The 18301-nt window shown below is 39.3% G+C and overlaps 1 protein-coding gene across 1 annotated transcript in view; it reads left to right on the top strand.

The window, feature by feature from the left end:
* The window catches only part of CFAP210 (cilia and flagella associated protein 210), a gene marked incomplete at both ends in the record, with an annotated part of 36183 nt that overhangs the window by 14367 nt on the left and 3515 nt on the right, over positions 1-18301 (top strand). The window contains 4 exons of the mRNA XM_082840778.1: positions 6618-6774; positions 11767-11906; positions 14501-14693; positions 15454-15618. Of these exons, the coding sequence (XP_082696904.1) occupies positions 6618-6774; positions 11767-11906; positions 14501-14693; positions 15454-15618 (655 nt within the window). The remainder of the gene's footprint in view (positions 1-6617; positions 6775-11766; positions 11907-14500; positions 14694-15453; positions 15619-18301) is intronic.

Below are 18301 nucleotides of genomic sequence, written 5' to 3'. Positions count from 1 at the left end.
TATATGGTAGAAAATGGAGGAGAAGAAGAGGATTTTTTTCCCCTTTTCTTGAATAATAAGAGTTTATTCCAGAGCAAAATTTCAAGAGAGGCTATTTATTTATTCATTCAATTGTCATTCATTGTTACATTTATTGAACAATGTTTGCCATCCACTCTTCTAGTCACTGAGAATACAAAGATGAATACAATAGTCCTTTTTCCTTAAGAAGTTTACAATCTGGGGAGGAGGGTATAGGTATGGAACAAATAATTAGACTATGATAGTAAATATTTTGGGAAATATATATACAGAGTGTATGGAAGAATATAAAATGGACAACTGATTCAGTCTAGAGAAGGCTTTTCAGAAGAGATCAGCTCCTGTACTTAATTCTGAAGAATGAGTAGGAATAAGCCATGCAAAGAGTAAGGGATGTAAAAGTATTTTAAGCAGAGGAAATAAAATGGGTGAAGGTCCACAGGTGAGACAGAATATGGTGGATTTGAATAACTACAAGATGGCTGTAATATAGAGGACTAAGAGGGCAATGTTAAAGATGAGATCAGAGAGACAGGCAAGGGCCAGATCATGATGTGCCTTGTGCAAATTTGGGATGACTCTCCTCTTTGAGCAGAGACCAAATTTTAATTCTTTTAATCCCTAAGAAATGGGAATTGCAGGTTCCAAGAGGCAAGACTTTTGCATGCTCTACTAATTGTATTACCAAGTGCTACCCAGGTGTCATCTGGTGGTGATTTAAAATATATCCACACAGATTTGATATTCCTCCCTTCAGAGGACAGAGCCTAATTCCTTTCCCTCTTGAGTGTGGGCCATACATAGTAACTCATTTCCAAAGAATAAAATGAGGTAGAAGTAATGGTGTGTGACATCCTGAGATTAGGATATAAAAGGCATTGTGGCTTTCTCCTTGGCATCTCTCTTGGATTGCTCATTCTGGGGAAGCTAAGTGCCATGTTATAAGATACTCAAGAAGCTCTGTGGAGAGGTCCATGTGTCAAGGAGCTGAGGCCTCCTGCCAATGGATATATGAAAATTGGTTCTCCAGACTCTGTCAAGCCTTCAGATGATTACAGCTCCAACATCGTGACTGTAATCTCTTGAGGACAACCCAGCTAGGCCACTCTCAGCTTCCTGAATCTCAGAAATGGTATGAGATAATAAATGTTTATTGTTTTAAGCCACTAAATTTAGGGGTAATTAGTTATTCAGCAATAGATGACTAAAACACCCTGTACAGCTGCAGGCCCTGTACCTGAAAGTGAGATTTTTCACACGCTTCTTAAACAATCTCTAGGCTGCAGGCCTGGAGCAGTATAAGAGTCTGCCTGTGACTCACAGTGGGCATGATGAGGATAGGGCAAATAAGGGACTCTAGTGACACCAAAATCCCCCCAAAGACGGATTTTGACCAATAGCCTTAAACATAATTATTGAAAAGACACTTAAGAGTATAGACAAGGAATAATTCTATTTCCTTCTGTTGATAGGTAAGCCTTTCTCTAGGAAGAGGCCCATAGACCTTGCTTAAGAACAACTCAGTTACTGTTACTCTCATCAGCTTCCCAAGAAAAGGAAAAATCATCATAGGACAGCTTGCATCACTTTCTCCTGGATAAGGGAAGAGGGCTTAAGTGATCTTATTTGTTCCTACTGATTAAAAACCATCCTAAATCTTGTAACTTCCAAATTTGTCACTCTAGTCCAGACTCTCCCTTAAGTCCCAGTTTCACATGTCTCACCACCTTTAAGACATCTCCATTTGGACATCTCTTACGTACCTCAGATTTAAAATGTCTAACACAGAATTATTGATTCTCCACAGCCACAGTGGACTTCCTAGTGGCATCCTTACCAGTCAGTTGTTCAAACCAGAAACCTAGGAATCCATCTTTATTTTCCTTTATTTCCCAAGTCAAATTTATCAGCAATTCATGTTGATTTTTTTCTCCAAAACAAATCTTGAATTTATTGCTGTCATCTTAGTCCAAGCCACCCTCATATCCCATGGATTATTGCCTCAACCTCTTAACTGACCTCCTATTCTCTCTTCCTAATCCCTTCTCCTTTCATCATCCAGAGAGATTTTATTAAAATGAAAATTGATTTTATTATTCTCCTACCTAAAACATTTCAGTGACTTTCCGTTCATTTAAGATAAAATGGAAACTCGACTATCTCTGGCAAGGCCTTGTGTCAAAGGGCCTCATCTACTTCCCAAACTCCTTTCCCACCACTCTTTCTCATTGTACCTCCATTACCCTGATCTTCCAGGCCTCAGGCTCCTGTCAGATCATTGCTTGCCACATGGCCTTTTCACATGCTTTTTCTCCTGTCGGGAATTTTACCTTCCCGTTCTTCATCTGTGGGCTTCTCATCAGCTCAAAGAGGTCTTCTTTGTCTTAGGGAACAGCTCTGTCCAAACAGCTTTCTCTGTTATGTAAAATAAATAACTCAATTGTTATTCTTTTTCTTGTCCTGTTATTTTCTTTTATATATATATATATTTAAAATTTATTTATTTTCTTTATTTTTTTGGCTGCATCAGGTCTTAGTTGTGGCTCACGGGATGTTTTGTTGTGGCGCATGGGCTCTTCGTTGCAGCACGGGGGTTTCTCCCTAGTTGAGACGTGCAGGTTTTCTCTCTAGCTGTGGTGCACGGGTTCCAGAGCAGGTGGGCTTTGTAGTTTGCGCCATGCGGGCTCTCTTGTTGAGGCGCGTGAGCTCAGTAGTTGTGGCGCGTGGGCTTAGTTGCCCCGTGGCATGTGGGACCTTAGTTCACCTACCAGGGATCGAACCCGCATGCCCTGTATTGGAAGGCGGATGATTCTTTACCACTGGATCATCAAGGAAGTCCCTTGTTCTGTTATTTTCTTTACAAGAATTACCTGGATTTGTAATTACATTATTTTTCTATTTACTTGCTTTTGTTTGCTTGTTTTTGCCTGTCTTCCCACTGGAATGTAAGCTTCTTGAGGTCAGGAACCACGTTTGTCTGTTTCATGGTTGTAGTAGAAATTCAATAAATAGTTGTTAAATAAATGAATGAGAGGTCTCAAGATTACAGAAGAGTTAAGTGTGATTCTTAAGTCTCTAGAATAGGCAACAGAAAAGAAGTTGGTACTGTTCACCACGATAAGGACAAGAGACCAAAAGGATCAGTTTAGAAGAGGAGAAGGATGAATTTGCTTTTAGACATAGTGAATGTACCTATATAATAAAATAGTCAGGTGGTGATGCCTTTTGGGTTGTCTCTTCAAGAATCAAGCATGTCTATTGTAATAGAGACCTCATTTTTTTTTTAAATAAAATTATTTATTTATTTATATTTTTGTCTGCGTTGGGTCTTCGTTGCTGCTCACGGGCTTTAGTTGCGGTGAGCAGGGGCTACTCTTTGTTGCAGTGCGCGGGCTTCTCATTGCAGTGGCTTCTCTTGCTGCGGAGCACGGGCTCTAGGTGTGCAGGCTCAGTAGTTGTGGCTCACAGGCTCTAGAGCGCAGGCTCAGTAGTTGTGGCGCACGGGCTTAGTTGCTCCGTGGCATGTGGGATCTTCTCAGACCAGGGCTCGAACTCCTGTCCCCTGTGTTGGCAGGCAGATTCGCAACCACTTTGCCACCAGGGAAGCCCCAGAGACCTCATTTTTTTTGGGGGGGCCTCTCAATGTTGTGGCCTCTCCCGTTGCGGAGTACAGGCTCTGGACGCGCAAGCTCAGCGGCCATGGCTCACGGGCCCAGCCGCTCTGTGGCATGTGGGATCTTTCCGGACCAGGGCACGAACCCATGTCCCCTACACCGGCAGGCAGACTCTCAACCACTGCGCCACCAGGGAGGCCCCAGAGACCTCATTTTTGATGTTGGGCTGGTGACTTCTTGTTAGGCCCCACCCTCCCTTCCCCTTTGGCCTTATAAGAAGGCCCCTGGGCTTGCCTCTTCCTTGGTTGTCAGTAGGAAATTTAAATCTCCTGTGCACCGGAGCTTTTCCCCAGTTTCACCCCTCAGTCACAATAAAGACCCAAACTCACTTCCTCTGCTTTGACCAAGTCAATCCAGACCTACTTATGCCTACACAGCTCTGTTGGGTGTCCCTTATGTGATAATACTTTCTCTCAAATTCTCTTGGTGTGTGGAGGGTCATCTGAGCCACATTTTGGGTAGGGGTCCCTTCCACTTTTATAGGAGTTCTATGTAACATCTGTATAAAGTCAAGTCAGATCTGGGCTAGATCAACACAGATTTGGGAGCTTCAGAATGTAAATCAGGGGTAGCAAAGAGGTTTCATGACAAATTCTGCTCGGGTGGTTTGGCAGAGGCTGCCAGTTCATTGGGCTGAGCAGGACCAAGATTTGCATTGATTTTTGTTTTGCATTGATTATTGGTGTCTGCTATGGTCATGGGTGTTGGAAGTAAAGATATAAATGTTGGGCTTCCCTGGTGGCGCAGTGGTTGGGAGTCCGCCTGCCAATGCAGGGGACGCGGCTTTGTGCCCCGGTCCGGGAGGATCCCACATGCCGCGGAGAGGCTGGACGCATGAGCCATGGCCGCTGAGCCTGCGCGTCCGGAGCCTGTGCTCCGCAATGGGAGAGGCCACAATAGTGAGAGGCCCGTGTACCGCCAGAAAAAAAAAAAGATATAAATGTTATGTATTTCTTCCCTGAACTAGAGGATCTCGGATTTCCTTCAAAATGTTGACTTTGCATTAAGCTAAACCTATGGCAGATAGTTGAGTAGTCTACCCAAACTAAGGTAAAAGTCTTTATTGACAGTCTTTAATAGTTATATAAATCCTTGTCAATATTATCTCTTCACTGACACTAGAGACATTTTTTCTTATTCACTCTCAGAATAGGTAAATTTTTTTTTGGCTGAAACAATGAATTGTCCAATACGTGTGTAGGTATAATGTTAGTGATTTCCAGATTTGCTAAGGAATGTTAAAATTGCAAATGTTTTATATCTTGTTTTCTCTTAAAGTAGCAATTTTAAAACTTCAAAAACTTTCTCAAAATTAGATACATCTCTTTTTATAATGTCCTTTAAATCTTGATGATTGACATGAATTTGCTTCTAAGAGATTGGTATACTATTAAATAGTTCTAACAAACTAAACAAATAAAAATTTGAAAACCTAGTATTTTTAGGGAAATCATAAAGTTGATTTAGCTGTGGCCAACAGTGACTTTTTTCTTAGCTCCTCCTAAAGAGAGTGACTGTGACTCTAAGTGGCTGCTTACTCACCTGTTCTGAATTGGCTTAATAATACCAAAGTGAACTTACTGGCTCACTTAACTGTGAAGTCCTCTGTGGCACAGGGAAGGGAATTTTCCCCCTCCCTGAAACCAAGAAAAAAATGTTATGATTGGGTGCATATGAAAGAAAGGCTTACTCCTCAGTCTTTTTGTCTATTTAAGTGGGTTGTTTACCCACTCTGTACCCAGGAAGAAAAAGAACTGGAGACAACTGATAGAGAGCACCAGTGGAGCAGCCTGCACACGTGTTGATTGGCTGACCGGGATGCATGGGCACATAGACAAAGATACCTGGGGGGTGGGGTGGGGGGCTTGAGCTGTTTTGCCAGTATGCTGAGGATTGACTGCCAGATGTGGTCGCGGAGAGTCTGCAATAAGCTACTGATGGTGGATGCTCCTGGTTGTGATGGTGGTGGGGTGGGGGGGTGTGGGTTGTAGAGGTAGAGCTGGAGCTAAATGCAGATCAGAGCTCTGCAGTGAGGACACTGCTCAGGGATCTCTGAAGAACTCACGCATAAGCCCTGTGAGACAACCAGCATTTAATGGCTAACCACTCAGAAGGCATCAGTAGTTAGTCAATGTTGGCTAGAGAAAGGATAACAACCAAAGTGGCCAGCTGGGTAAGGAAGTTGTTGCCCTTCTTCCATCAAACCCCAACTCCTGAGAGGCCAGATCCATAGCTTAGATAGCATCTTCTAGTGCTGAAATTGAAAAGCAGTAGGGATTAGGGACTTTTCTGTAAAATAATATCACCATTTCAGCATAGTGTCTGTCATTCAGTTAACTGGTTCTTTCTAAAGGAAAGGAACATTTGAATCTACTGTAGGACTTAATTTTGGTGAGGAATGAAACAAATTTTGAAGAAAGGAAGATATTGGCCATCCTGGGTTAACCAAGATTGGATTTGTTTTTGTATTTTTTAAAAATTTTTTCTACAATTTATTTGTTTGAATCAGATTCCAACTAAGGTTCATACATTGCAATTGGTTCCTATGTCCTTTCTTTTAAAAAAATTATTTATTTATTTATTTATTTATTTATTTTGGCTGTGCCAGGTCTTAGTTGTGGCATGCGGGATCTTTAGTTGCGGCATGCGGACCTCTTAGCTGCGGCACGCATGTGGGCTCTAGTTCCCAGAACCCAGGCCTCCTGCACTGGGAGCACAGAATCTTACCCATTGGACCACCAGGGAAGTCCCTGGATTTGGTTTTAATCACTGCTCTTTACCTATCTGTTCTTGTCCCAAAAGAAATCCACAAGTTCTCCTTTATAGTTTCAAATCATCCCAGGTAAGACTCTAATTCATTTCTTTAAAATATATTCTATTTTTCTGCATCGCTCTCAGTTATAATTATGTTTTTTTCTTCAGAATAAAGGAACATGAAGAGGAAGAAGAGAGAAGGAGAAAAGAGGAAGAAAAGGATGCTGAGGAAATAAAGCGACAGAATTCATTATATGAAATAGAAATGAAAAAAGAAAGAGGAAAGAAAAAAGAAGAGATCAATGAAAACAGGAGACTATTTTTTGTAAGTTGAAAATACTTCAAAAATGTATCTCTTCAAAAAATGTACAGAGTCCAATGCCAAATTTTAATATGTTTTTTATAAATAATAGTGGTATAGAAAAGAAGTTTGCTATTAAGTTGGGTTTTTAAGTGTACTTTGGGGGGAGCTATATTTGCTGTTATTTCATTTGGATGTGCTCTCATTCATGAACAAGAATTAAGAGAATGAGACTTTTTAAAAATGAATTTTGTTATCCTAAATATGAGAGTTGTAATGAGCAATGAATGGGGTGATACGTGTTTGGTATCTCCTGCACTATTAATATATGCTGAATAAATGGTAATAATTATTTTATGGTAGTTGCAATTTATTTTGTAATTTTTAATATTCATTTCTTTAAAGTTATTTTTTATTCTTAAGTAACATATACACAGATTTAAAACATCAAACATCATCAAAATGCTTAAAAGAAGAGTAGCAGTCATTGCTTCACTCCTTCTGCTTCTTGGAAAATTATATTCTAAATAATCTATGTATTTTAGGGACTTCCCTGGTGGCGCAGTGGTTAAGAATCCGCCTGCCAATGCAGGGGACATGGGTTCGAGCCCTGGTCTGGGAAGATCCCACATGCCGCGGAGCAACTAAGCCCGTGTGCCACAACTGCTGAGCCTGTGCTCTAGAGTCCACGAGCCACACCTACTGAGTCCGTGTGCCACAACTACTGAAGCCGTGCACCTAGAGCCCATGCTCCCAAACAAGAGAAGCCACTGCAATGAGAAGCCCGCGCACCACAATGAAGAATAGCCCCCGCTCACTGCAACTAGAGAAGGCCTGCGCACAGCAACGAAGACCCAGCACAGCCAAAAATAAATAAATAAATAAGGAAATAAATTTTAAAATAAATAAATAATCTATATATTTAAAAAAATATATTCAGTTTTAAAGATATGTATCTTGATTTATCAATTTTAAACATTTTCTGTCTCTCTGCCCTGGTAGTTGAGGATTTAGCTCTTTCCCAATACTGTCCCCTTCCCATCCACCTCTTCCCCCCAAATCATCCTGGCATAATTTTAGTTTAATCATTATTATGATTTTATAAATATTGTTCTCTGAAGAGCTAAGAAATATACTATGATTATAATTTTTTGCTTCCATAAATGTTTTTCTGTGGTTAAAATAATTCTCATTGTTTGCATTTGCTTTAAAGCTCTATACCTCAATTTTTTCCATATGTTCAGTACGTTCTGCCAAATGGTTAATGATATTAGTTTTCAAATGTTCACCTAAGTAATGTTAAATTATTTATGGTTTTCTTGGAGCTCCCCCATACAGAGTCCTCCGTCCTTCTCTTCCTTCTAGACTGTTTGCTCTCTAGGCCTGCTGCTCAGCTGTCATTCTGGAGCTTCCCTGTGCCACTTTCCTGGGTCTCAGCTCCTATTTCCTGAATCTTATGCCTTCCTCTTTCTTGATTTATTCCTTCATCTTTCTGAAATACATCTTTTTTTTTTAATATTTATTTATTTGGTTGCACCAGGTCTTAGTTGAGGCAGGTGGGCTCCTCAGTTGCGGCTCCAGGGCTCCTTAGCTGCAGCACGTGGGCTCCTTTGTTGTGGCAGGTGGGCTCCTTAGTTGTGGCAGGCAAACTGTTAGTTGTGGCATGCATGTGGGATCTAGTTTCCTGACCAGGGATCAAACCTGGGCCCCCTGCATTGAGAGCATGGAGTCTTATCCCCTGCATGATCAGGGAAGTCCCCTGAAATACATCTTTGAGTAGCTTCTGAAGAAAGGGTATAGAGGAGGTAAAAATTTTGAATTCTTATCTGGAAAGGTTATCATCTAAAGTAACAGTTGCTTTGGGCTTCCCTGGTGGCACAGTGGTTAAGAATCCGCCTGCCAATGCAGGGGACACGGGTTTGAGCCCTGGTCTGGGAAGATCCCACATGCCGTGGAGCAACTAAGCCTGTGTCCTGCAACTACTGAGCCTGCGCTCTAGAGCCCATGAGCCACAACTACTGAGCCCGCAAGCCACAACTACTGAACCCAAGAGCCACAACTACTGAGCCTTTGTGCTACAAATACTGAAGCCCACACACCTAGAGCCTGTGCTCTGCAACAAGAGAAGCCACCGCAATGAGAAGCCCATGCACCACAACAAAGAGTAGCCCCTGCTCGCTGCAACTAGAGGAAAGCCTGTGTGCAGCAACAAACACCCAATGCAGCCAAAAATAACTAACTAAATAAATTTATAAAAAAAAATAAAGTAATGCTTTCTTTATAGTTTGGGTGTAGAATTCTGGGTTCAGAATTCAGAGTTTTGTATTTATGTTTTCATAATATTCTAGCTTTCAGTATTGCTATGGAAAAGTATTATGCCATTTATGGTATTCATTCTATGTATGTGATCTGGTGTGTTTTGTTTTTACTTCCCTTGTCTCTCTTTCTCTGAAAGCTCTGAGGGTCTTTATCTCTGCAACTGTAAGATTTAACAGGGATGTACCTCGTTTAGGTCTTTTTCATTTTGCTGAGCACTCAGTTGATGCCTCAACCCATAAATGCATCAGGTTTTCTTATTTTATTTCTTGTATAATTTTGTCCCTTTCTATTTTGTTTCTACCATTCTAGAACCCCTCTGATTTATATTGGACTTTCTGAAGTGATGCTCTAATTAAAAAAATATTTTCTCATATTATTAGTTAGGGTAAGACTCAAAAGTTTATAACAGAAAACCCAAAATAAAGAATGTAAAAAATTACAAAATAAATTGCAACAGTACCTTTATCTGAAGTGCAGAGGTGGTCATGCCAAGGCTGATATGGTACCTCCAGAATCAAGGGGGAATGAGACAGCTTCTCTTTTTTTGCTTTGCTATTCTTGGAACATAGGTGGCTTCTGTCCTCAGGATTGCCTCATGGCCTTGAATAGCTGCTGGAGCTCCTGGCCACATTCCAGGCAGCAAGAAGGAGAAAGGATGAAGGACAAAAAAGGATTTCCTAACTATCTGTCTTCCTTTTAAGGAACTTTTGCAGAACTCCCACTTAACAATTTCCATTAAATCTCATTGGTTGTAATTTAGTGACACCTAGCTGAAAAGAAAGCTTGGAAATATAGTCTTCTAGATGAGCATATTGCCACTCTGAACAAAATCTGGGTCCTGCTACTAATGCAGAAGAGAAGAAAGACTCTTGGGTAGGCAATTAATTGTTCCTGCCATTTTTGGTTTTTGTTTGACTTTGAGAGTTATTCTCAACTTTGTCTTCTAAATCTTCTATTGAATTTTTAATTTTAACTATCAAAATTTTAATTTCTAAGAGTTTTACTTGTAATATTATTATTCCTTTTGCATAAAATCTTATTCGTTGTTCATGGATGTAATATTTTTATCTTTCCAAGTCACTTTGGAATAGGACAGACCTTGTTTTGTATGCTAACACTGCTACTTACTAGCCAGGTGACCTTGAACTGAGGCTTTCAATTTTTAAAAATCAGGATTAACTTTGTGTTAACTCTGGGCTTTTCTTTTTTTTTTTTTTTTTGCGGTATGCGGACCTCTCACTGTTGCGGCTTCTCCCGTTGCGGAGCACAGGCTCCGGACGCGCAGGCTCAGCGGCCATGGCTCACGGGCCCAGCCGCTCTGCGGCATGTGGGATCTTTCCGGACCGGGGCACGAACCCGTGTCCCCTGCATCAGCAGGCAGACTCTCAACCACTGCGCCACCAGGGAAGCCCATGGGCTTTTCTTATTATAAAAAATCTGTATGAACATTTACAATAAACTTAGAAAAAAACAGTAAAATAAAGTTTTTAAGAAATAATTCAAAACAAGCACTTTTAAGAGTTTGATATTTTCATTACCTTTTCATGTCAACTAATATATCTCGTAACCAGATTACAGCTTTGAAAAGTAATATCCCATAAAATAAAAAGTACTTCAGAGTAGTAGGTACGTAGTAGACCCTGAGTTATAAATATAGTGGAATATTAAATATTATACCTAACAACTTTTACCTTGAATTGATTTCTACTTATAGTAACAGAAAGCACTGATACATCTATGTATCCAGGCTGTTGTGTTCAAAGACACCTATTTTTATGATGGCTAATGCAGGTCAGGTTGTAGAGTTGTAGAACCCCTCTGATTTATATTGGACTTCTGAAATGATGCTCTAATTTAAAAAATATGCTGATATGAACAGATTTTTATTCTTTGTTAAAAAACTGACCTATTAAACATTTTTTAATTAGAATATACATCTGTATAATTTTTTGTATATGCACAAAAAGAAAGTCTGGACAAGAAAGTAGTTTCACAGTAATTGAGTCTGGTGGGTGGAATTAGGAATAGGCAGATGGTGGATGTGGTAGGAAGGACGCTTTACACTGTGTGTTTTTAAAATATTGTAAATTTGTGTAGCATATGACTATATTAACTATTCAAACATTAAATGAATGTATACATATTTACTGTATTTTATCTGATTATAGAATTATTTTAAATTCATATTTGTAAAGAAATGAGATATTTGAAAAGAAATACAGAAAATTAAGATGTGAAAGTCACCTATAATCTCATACCCTAGAGATAACTACTGTTAACATTTGATACATTTCTTCCAGTTATACATTCATTATAAACTTGTATTTATATATATTTGCAAAACTGAAATACTCCATGGTAATGTTCTATATTCTGCTTTTTTCTCCTACTTACTGATTATGTTATTTGTATCTTCCCATGTCTTTGAGAGTGTAATTTATTTAACCATTTCTCCATTATTGACTACTTAGAGGTTGTTTCCAATTTTCACTGTTATAAATAACTTTGAGGTGAAGTGCGTGGTAGGTACATAAAACGTAATGTCCAGCTCTGATTATCTCCTTGGGATATTTCTCCAAGAGAGAAATAATTGTATTAGAAGCTGTGACCATTTGAAATTTAATATCGTATTAGATATCTATATGTTGAAAGATACTTTTCTTTGTGATAGAATAATACACAGTTTTTTCCTCCAAGGAACATCTGAATGATAAAAATACCATCAAAGCTGTAGAACAGCAGCAGCAAGAGGAGGAAGATGAAAAGATTAGAAAATTTATCAAAGCGAAAAAGCGTCTTACACAAATGGGGAAAGCAAAAGAAGCTGAAACACACAGGTCAGCTTCTAAAATAATTTTTGTGATTAATAAAGTACTGTCTGAAATTATTTTATTTTAAATCAGAAGTTGTGATATGAGAGTAGTCTTTAGGAAAAAGGTCTCATTATTTATGTCAGGGCGTTTAGTGACATGGTGATTTCAGCTTGGAGCACGTGAGTTGGGGTTCCCTTGGAATATTGATGACATCTGTGTGGTAGGTGGTTGGAAATACTGAAAATCTCTACTTTAGGAGAGGGGTATGAGCTGGAGATGGCTTCGTGAGCCATTGATGTACAAGTGGGAATTGGAACTGTGGATACAGGTGAGCTCACCTGGGGGAGTAGGTAAGAAGTGAAGGTGACATAGTCCCTAGGGAAATCCATAGTTCAATGTCAAATGGAGAATGAAGGTAATATGAAGACCAAGGAATAGTTCCCAGAGAATGGAGGAAAAGCAGAGAAACAGCAAGGGAGGGGGGATGGAGACTCAGTAAGAAGAGAGCAGTCATCAGTGTTAGATCACTAGAGGGATTAAATGAGATTTTAAAAATGAAGCACCCATCAGATTTAGAGGTCATTGCTTACCTTAGTGAGCAGTTTGGGGTGAGGTGAGGTAAGAGACTTACAGTACATCCTGTTTCTGTCTAGACCATGCTTTTCACTTGTGCAAAACCCTCTGATGGCTTTACATCATACTTAGAGTGTTGACTATGGCCCATAAGGCTCTACATCCATCCTAATTCCCAGCCGACCCCAGCCTCCTCTCTCAAACCTCATCTCTTACTGTTCTCTCTTTCTTTCCCTCTTTGTCACTCACACTGGACTTCTCCTGTACCCTCTTTGGGGAATGCTCACCTCCTTTAACTCTTTCAGATCATTACTCAAATATTGCCTTCTCATTCAGGCCATCCCTATGTTATTTAAAATTACAAGCCCAGGGCTTCCCTGGTGGCGCAGTGGTTGAGAGTCTGCCTGCCGATGCAGGGGACCCGGGTTCGTGTCCCGGTCCGGGAAGATCCCACATGCCGTGGAGCGGCTGGGCCCGTGAGCCATGGCTGCTGAGCCTGCGTGTCTGGAGCCTGTGCTCCGCAATGGGAGAAGCCACAACAGTGAGAGGCCCGCGTACTGCAAAACAAACAAACAAACAAAACTAATATAGTAAAATTACAAGCCCACACCCCACATTGCTTATCACTTTAACTGCTTTCTTTTTCTTTGTTGAATGATACAGCACTATTTTAATTATTTATTTTGTTTGCTGTCTCTCTACCCCAACTATTGTGAAAGCTCCATGAAAGTAGAGATTTTTAATGTTTTTGTTTACTGTTATGTCCCAGTACCTGGAATAGTCCCTGGCACATAGTAGGTAATCGAAGTGTTTAAAATATTGTTTTTGAAAGCCTAGATGAAATGTCACCTTTTCCATGAAGCCTTCCTTTTTTCTCATTTGCCCACATCATTTTCTAGCTTTCTCATGGCATTTATCACTTTTGCCTGCATAGCTATTTACATAATTGTCTTTTCTCCACTTTAGATTGTCATTCCCCTGGGGCATGTGCTGTGTCCTTTCTCATTGTTTCTCCCATGTCGCTTTGCAAATTCACTCAATAATCAGTGAATATGTCACAACTAAATTTAAAAGTATATTTTGCCCAATTTCCTTAATGAAAATGCCCCCATTCTTTTAACAAATATGTAGTTATTGTTTTGTTTTGTTTTTTCATTCTATTTTTATTTATTTATTTATTTTTGGCTGTGTTGGGTCTTCGTTTCTGTGCGTGGGCTTTCTCTAGTTGTGGAGAGCAGGGGCCACTCTTCATATCGGTGCACGGGCCTCTCACTGTCATGGCCTCTCTTGTTGCGGAGCACAAGCTCCAGACGCGCAGGCTCAGTAGTTGTGGCTCACGGGCGTAGTTGCTCCGCGGCATGTGGGATCTTCCCAGACCAGGGCTCGAACCCGTGTCTCCTGCATTGGCAGGCAGATTCTCAACCACTGCGCCACCAGGGAAGCCCCTGTAGTTATTGTTGATGATGTGCCAGGCACCATGCTTGGCCCTGAACTAGAGAGAGGACTTACCCTGTCTCTGACCTTGGAAATCTCACAGTGTAAAAGGAGAGTTATTTATCTTCATATAAACAGATGAAGTCAATAAAGTGCTATGAATAAACTGTAGACAGGGCATAGTAAGGATGAATTTATTCAGGATTTTGATAGCTTTTTCTGTTTTTGAGGTTAAATTTAAAGAAAGTCCTTTGACTTATTTTTATAATCTTTGTGTTCAATATTAGAGCAAGTAGGATAGTCTAATAAAGTATTTAAAAATATTTTTCATGTGGAGAATTTTACACTTTATTTCCTATACACACACATACACAAGATCATACTATATGCATTATTCCCTTTGGATTTTTAGAATAGACTTTATTCTAAAAATAAAGTATAAAATAAAGTATTAAAAATAATTTCCACTTAATATATGAAAGGAGCGATGGGGCTCCCTTTCAGTCTTGTAAAAGACTATAAAATAGACTCTGACTCTCTAAATAAAGTATATTGGCTCCATAAAAAATCCATTCATGAAGACTTGACAAGTGATGGTTATTTTGTTACAGGCTAATGGAGGAACGGAGAGAAAGAATAAATAACTTCCTGAGTAAACTAATGAAAGAGAAATTTGACAATCAAGATTTGATTATTGCTAGAGATATTGCAGAAGCTGAGGCTGAATGGAAAAAAAGAGAAAGAGAAAAGTATGAAAAAAACAAAGCAGAATTAAAAGCAATTGCAGAACATAGAGCTCTTGTGGTAAGCAATTCAATGATGACAAATAAAAATCAAAAAACAAATTTGAGCTCTTTACACTGTAGTTTCTCCTTACTCCCTCCTAATATACTCCCTCTGCCTCCCTGACAAAAACTAGCAGATTTGAAAAACAATGTATAAATTATCTTCCTGTAGTCTTGAAATCAGACCATGTTTAATTTCTAACAGAAGATGACATGGTAGACAATTACAAATAAGATCTTTATAGATGCAAAGTAATAATCTCTTCTGTTTCAGAAGAGATTTGTTTGCATCTGAAGTGCAAAAAGTTATTCATTTAATATACCTTTCGTTTGAATGTTTTTAAGATAAATCAAGTAAAAATTACCCCATTGTGTTTCTGTATATCTTAATCCTTCAGAATGTATCTCCTACGTGACTGACTGTCATAAGATATAAATTGGATACTTTATAAACATTGTAGCAATTAATTTTTTACCTTACAAATATTTCCCTACCCTGAGATGGTCTTTTCTGTTCCTGAGATGGTCTTTTCTGTTCCTGTATTTTTTTAAAACCAGTATCATTCTACTTACGTTTTTATTGTTTCTTGATATTAAGGAAATAGAACAAAATCAAAGTAAACTGGCCACGTGGGAATCAGTCCATGTGTGTCCAATTTTCTGCCCTTGCATTGCTCCTGGCTGACTTTCTGCTTAGAGCTTTCTAACTTTGTGCCTTATTGAAGGCTGTTGGTTGCTAAAAATGGTTTTAATTTTTTCCTTTGCCTTTTATCATCTAGATAAAAAATAAAGAGGAAGAAGAAAGACAAAGAAAAATAGAGGCTAAAGAACAATTGCTAGCTGTCCTGAAAGCAGACCAGATTTTCTGGGAGCATGAAAAGGAGAAAAAACGGAAAGCTGATAAAGAACGTCGAGAAGTTCAAGATGCCCATATTCAGCAAATGGTAATTATTCCTAAATGTTTATACTTCTTTTAGCAATAAATATGTAATATAGAGTTCTTGATAGTTTTCTGTTTCCTAAAGCAGTTTCCTTTATCAAGTAAGATCAGATGGTCATTATGGTTATGACACAATAAAATGTATTAAAAATGTGAAGAGTTAGTTTTTGTTTTTATGGGTATTGAAGTTCTCACACTAGGTTTATGTCTTTTGCACAACTATTTATCCTTCTTTAGTTTCTATTGTGTTTTGATAAATATTTAAGAAAATACAAATGCAAATGGCAGGCCATGATGCTTCCTTTACTTTTTCCCCCTCTTTAAAACCACTACCCAGAGAATATGTTGATTGGGATCACATAGGTTTCATATTTGAGGTGAGTGGGGGTCCCAGAGATTTTACAACATGTATGGAAGACCTGGCAACCAATCATTTGTGTCTAAAAACTGTTTTCCAGAATAGCTGTACCATTTTCCATTCCTACCAGCAATGAGTGCAAGGACAAGTTGCCCCACATCCTTGCTAACACTTGTTATTGCCATCCTTTAATTTTTAACTATTCTAGTATAGTGTTATCTCATGGTGTTATTTTGCATTTCCCTAATGACTAAAGATATTGAACATCTTTTCATGTACTTTTTAGTCATTTGTGTGCCTTGTGAAGTGTTTATTTAAATCTTTTGCCTATTTTTTAGTTGGGTTGCTTTCTTTTCTCTTTTTAAGTTTATTTTTTATTTTTGGCTGCATTGGGTCTTCATTGCTGCACACGGGCTTTCTCTAGCTGTGGCAAGCGGGTGCTACTCTTCGTTGCAGTGCATGGGCTTCTCATTGCGGTGGCTTCTCTTGTTGCAGAGCACGGGCTCTAGGTGCGTGGGCTTCAGTAGTTGTGGCACACAGGCTCAGTAGTTGTGGCTTGTGGGCTGCAGAGCGCAGGCTCAGTAGTTGTGGTGCATGGGCTTAGTTGCTCCGTGGCATGTGGGATCTTCCCGGACCAGGCTCAAACCTGTGTGACCTGCATTGGCAGGCAGATTCTTAACCACTGCACCACCAGGGAAGCCCTGGGTTTCTTTCTAATTGTTGAGTTTTAACTTATTTTTTTAATGTGGTGAAATATACATAACATAAAATTTACCATTCAAACCAGGGGTCCCCAACCCCTGGGCCCCAGACTGGTAGCGGTCCGCGGCATGTTAGGAACCAGGCTGCATAGCAGGAGGTGAGCAGTGCGTGAGCCAGCAAGGCTTCATTTGCCACTCCCCATCTCTCCCCATTGCTTGCATTACCACCTGAATCATGGCTCACATTACTGCCTGAACCATACCTCCCCCTCCCGTCCGTGGAAAAATTGTCTTCCACGAAACCGGTCCCTGGTGCCAAAAAGGTTGGGGACCACTGATTCTATTTTTAATCATACAGTCCAAGGGCATTAAGCACATTTACACTGAGGTGCAACTATGAATACTGTCCAACTTCATAACTTTTTCATCATCCTACTCTGAAACTCTGTACCCATTAAACAGTAACTCTCTGTTCCCCTTCCTCCCAGTTCCTGGTAACCAGTGTTCTACTTTTTGTCTCTGTGAATTTGCTTATTCCAGGTACCACATATTAGTGGGATCATACAATATTTGTCCTTTTTTGCCTGTCTTATTTCACTGAGCTTATGTCTTCAAGGTTCATTCATGTTGCTGCATGTGTCAGAGTTTCATTCCTTATTAATGCTGAATAATATTCCATTGTACATATATACCACAATTTGTTTATCCATACATCCATCAATATATATTTGGGTTTTTCCCATTTTTTGGCTATTGCAAATAATGCTTCTGCACATTGGTATAAGATATCTGTTTGAGTCCCTGTTTTCAATTCTTTTGCTTATATACCCACAAGTGGAATTGCTGGATCATATGGTAATTGTATGTTTAAGTTTTTTTAGAACCACCATACTGTTTTCTACAGCAACTGTACCATTAACACTCTGACCAGCAATGTTCAAGGGTTCCAGTTTCTCCAAATTCTCAACATTTTCTGTGTTTGTTGTTGCTTATCATAATGGATTTAAGATGGTATCTTATTGTGGTTTTCATTTGCATTTCCCTCGTGATTAGTGATGTTGAGCCTCTTTTCATATGCTTATTCAGTCTGAAGACTTCCTTTAGCACATTTTATAGCACAGGTGGGCTAGCAATAAATTCTTTCAGTTAATGTTTTTCTGGAGATGTCTTTATCTTGCCTTTTCATTGGATATGAAATTATTGGATATCATTTTTTCAGCCTTTTGAATGTTTGTTCCAGTGTCTTCTGGCCTTCACTGTTTATGACTAGAAATCTGCTCTCAATCATAGTTTGTCCCCTATATGTGATGTGTCATTTTTCTCTTGAAAATGAAGTTTTTTCTTCATTTTTGGCTTCCTGCAGATTGACTATGATGCATTTTCCTTGAGTTTTTTCTATTTGGGATTTGTGGTGCCTCTTGGATGTGCTAGTTAATGTCACCAAATGTGGGGAGTTTTCTGTTATTTCTTCAAATATTTTTCCTGCTTCTTTATCCTTTTTTCTTCAGGGACCCAATTTGCACATACACAGAGACATCTGATATTATACCAGAAATCTCTGACAATTCTGATCATTTTTAGTCAATATTTTTCTCTTTGTTCCTCAGATGGGACAGTTTCTATTGATC

Source organism: Leucopleurus acutus, assembly GCF_964270905.1.
Source record: "Leucopleurus acutus genome assembly, chromosome: 6".
Classification (NCBI taxonomy): Eukaryota; Metazoa; Chordata; class Mammalia; order Artiodactyla; family Delphinidae; genus Leucopleurus; species Leucopleurus acutus.
The sequence above is the reverse complement of the archived record's forward strand: the minus strand, read 5'-3'. Positions and strand labels throughout refer to the sequence as shown.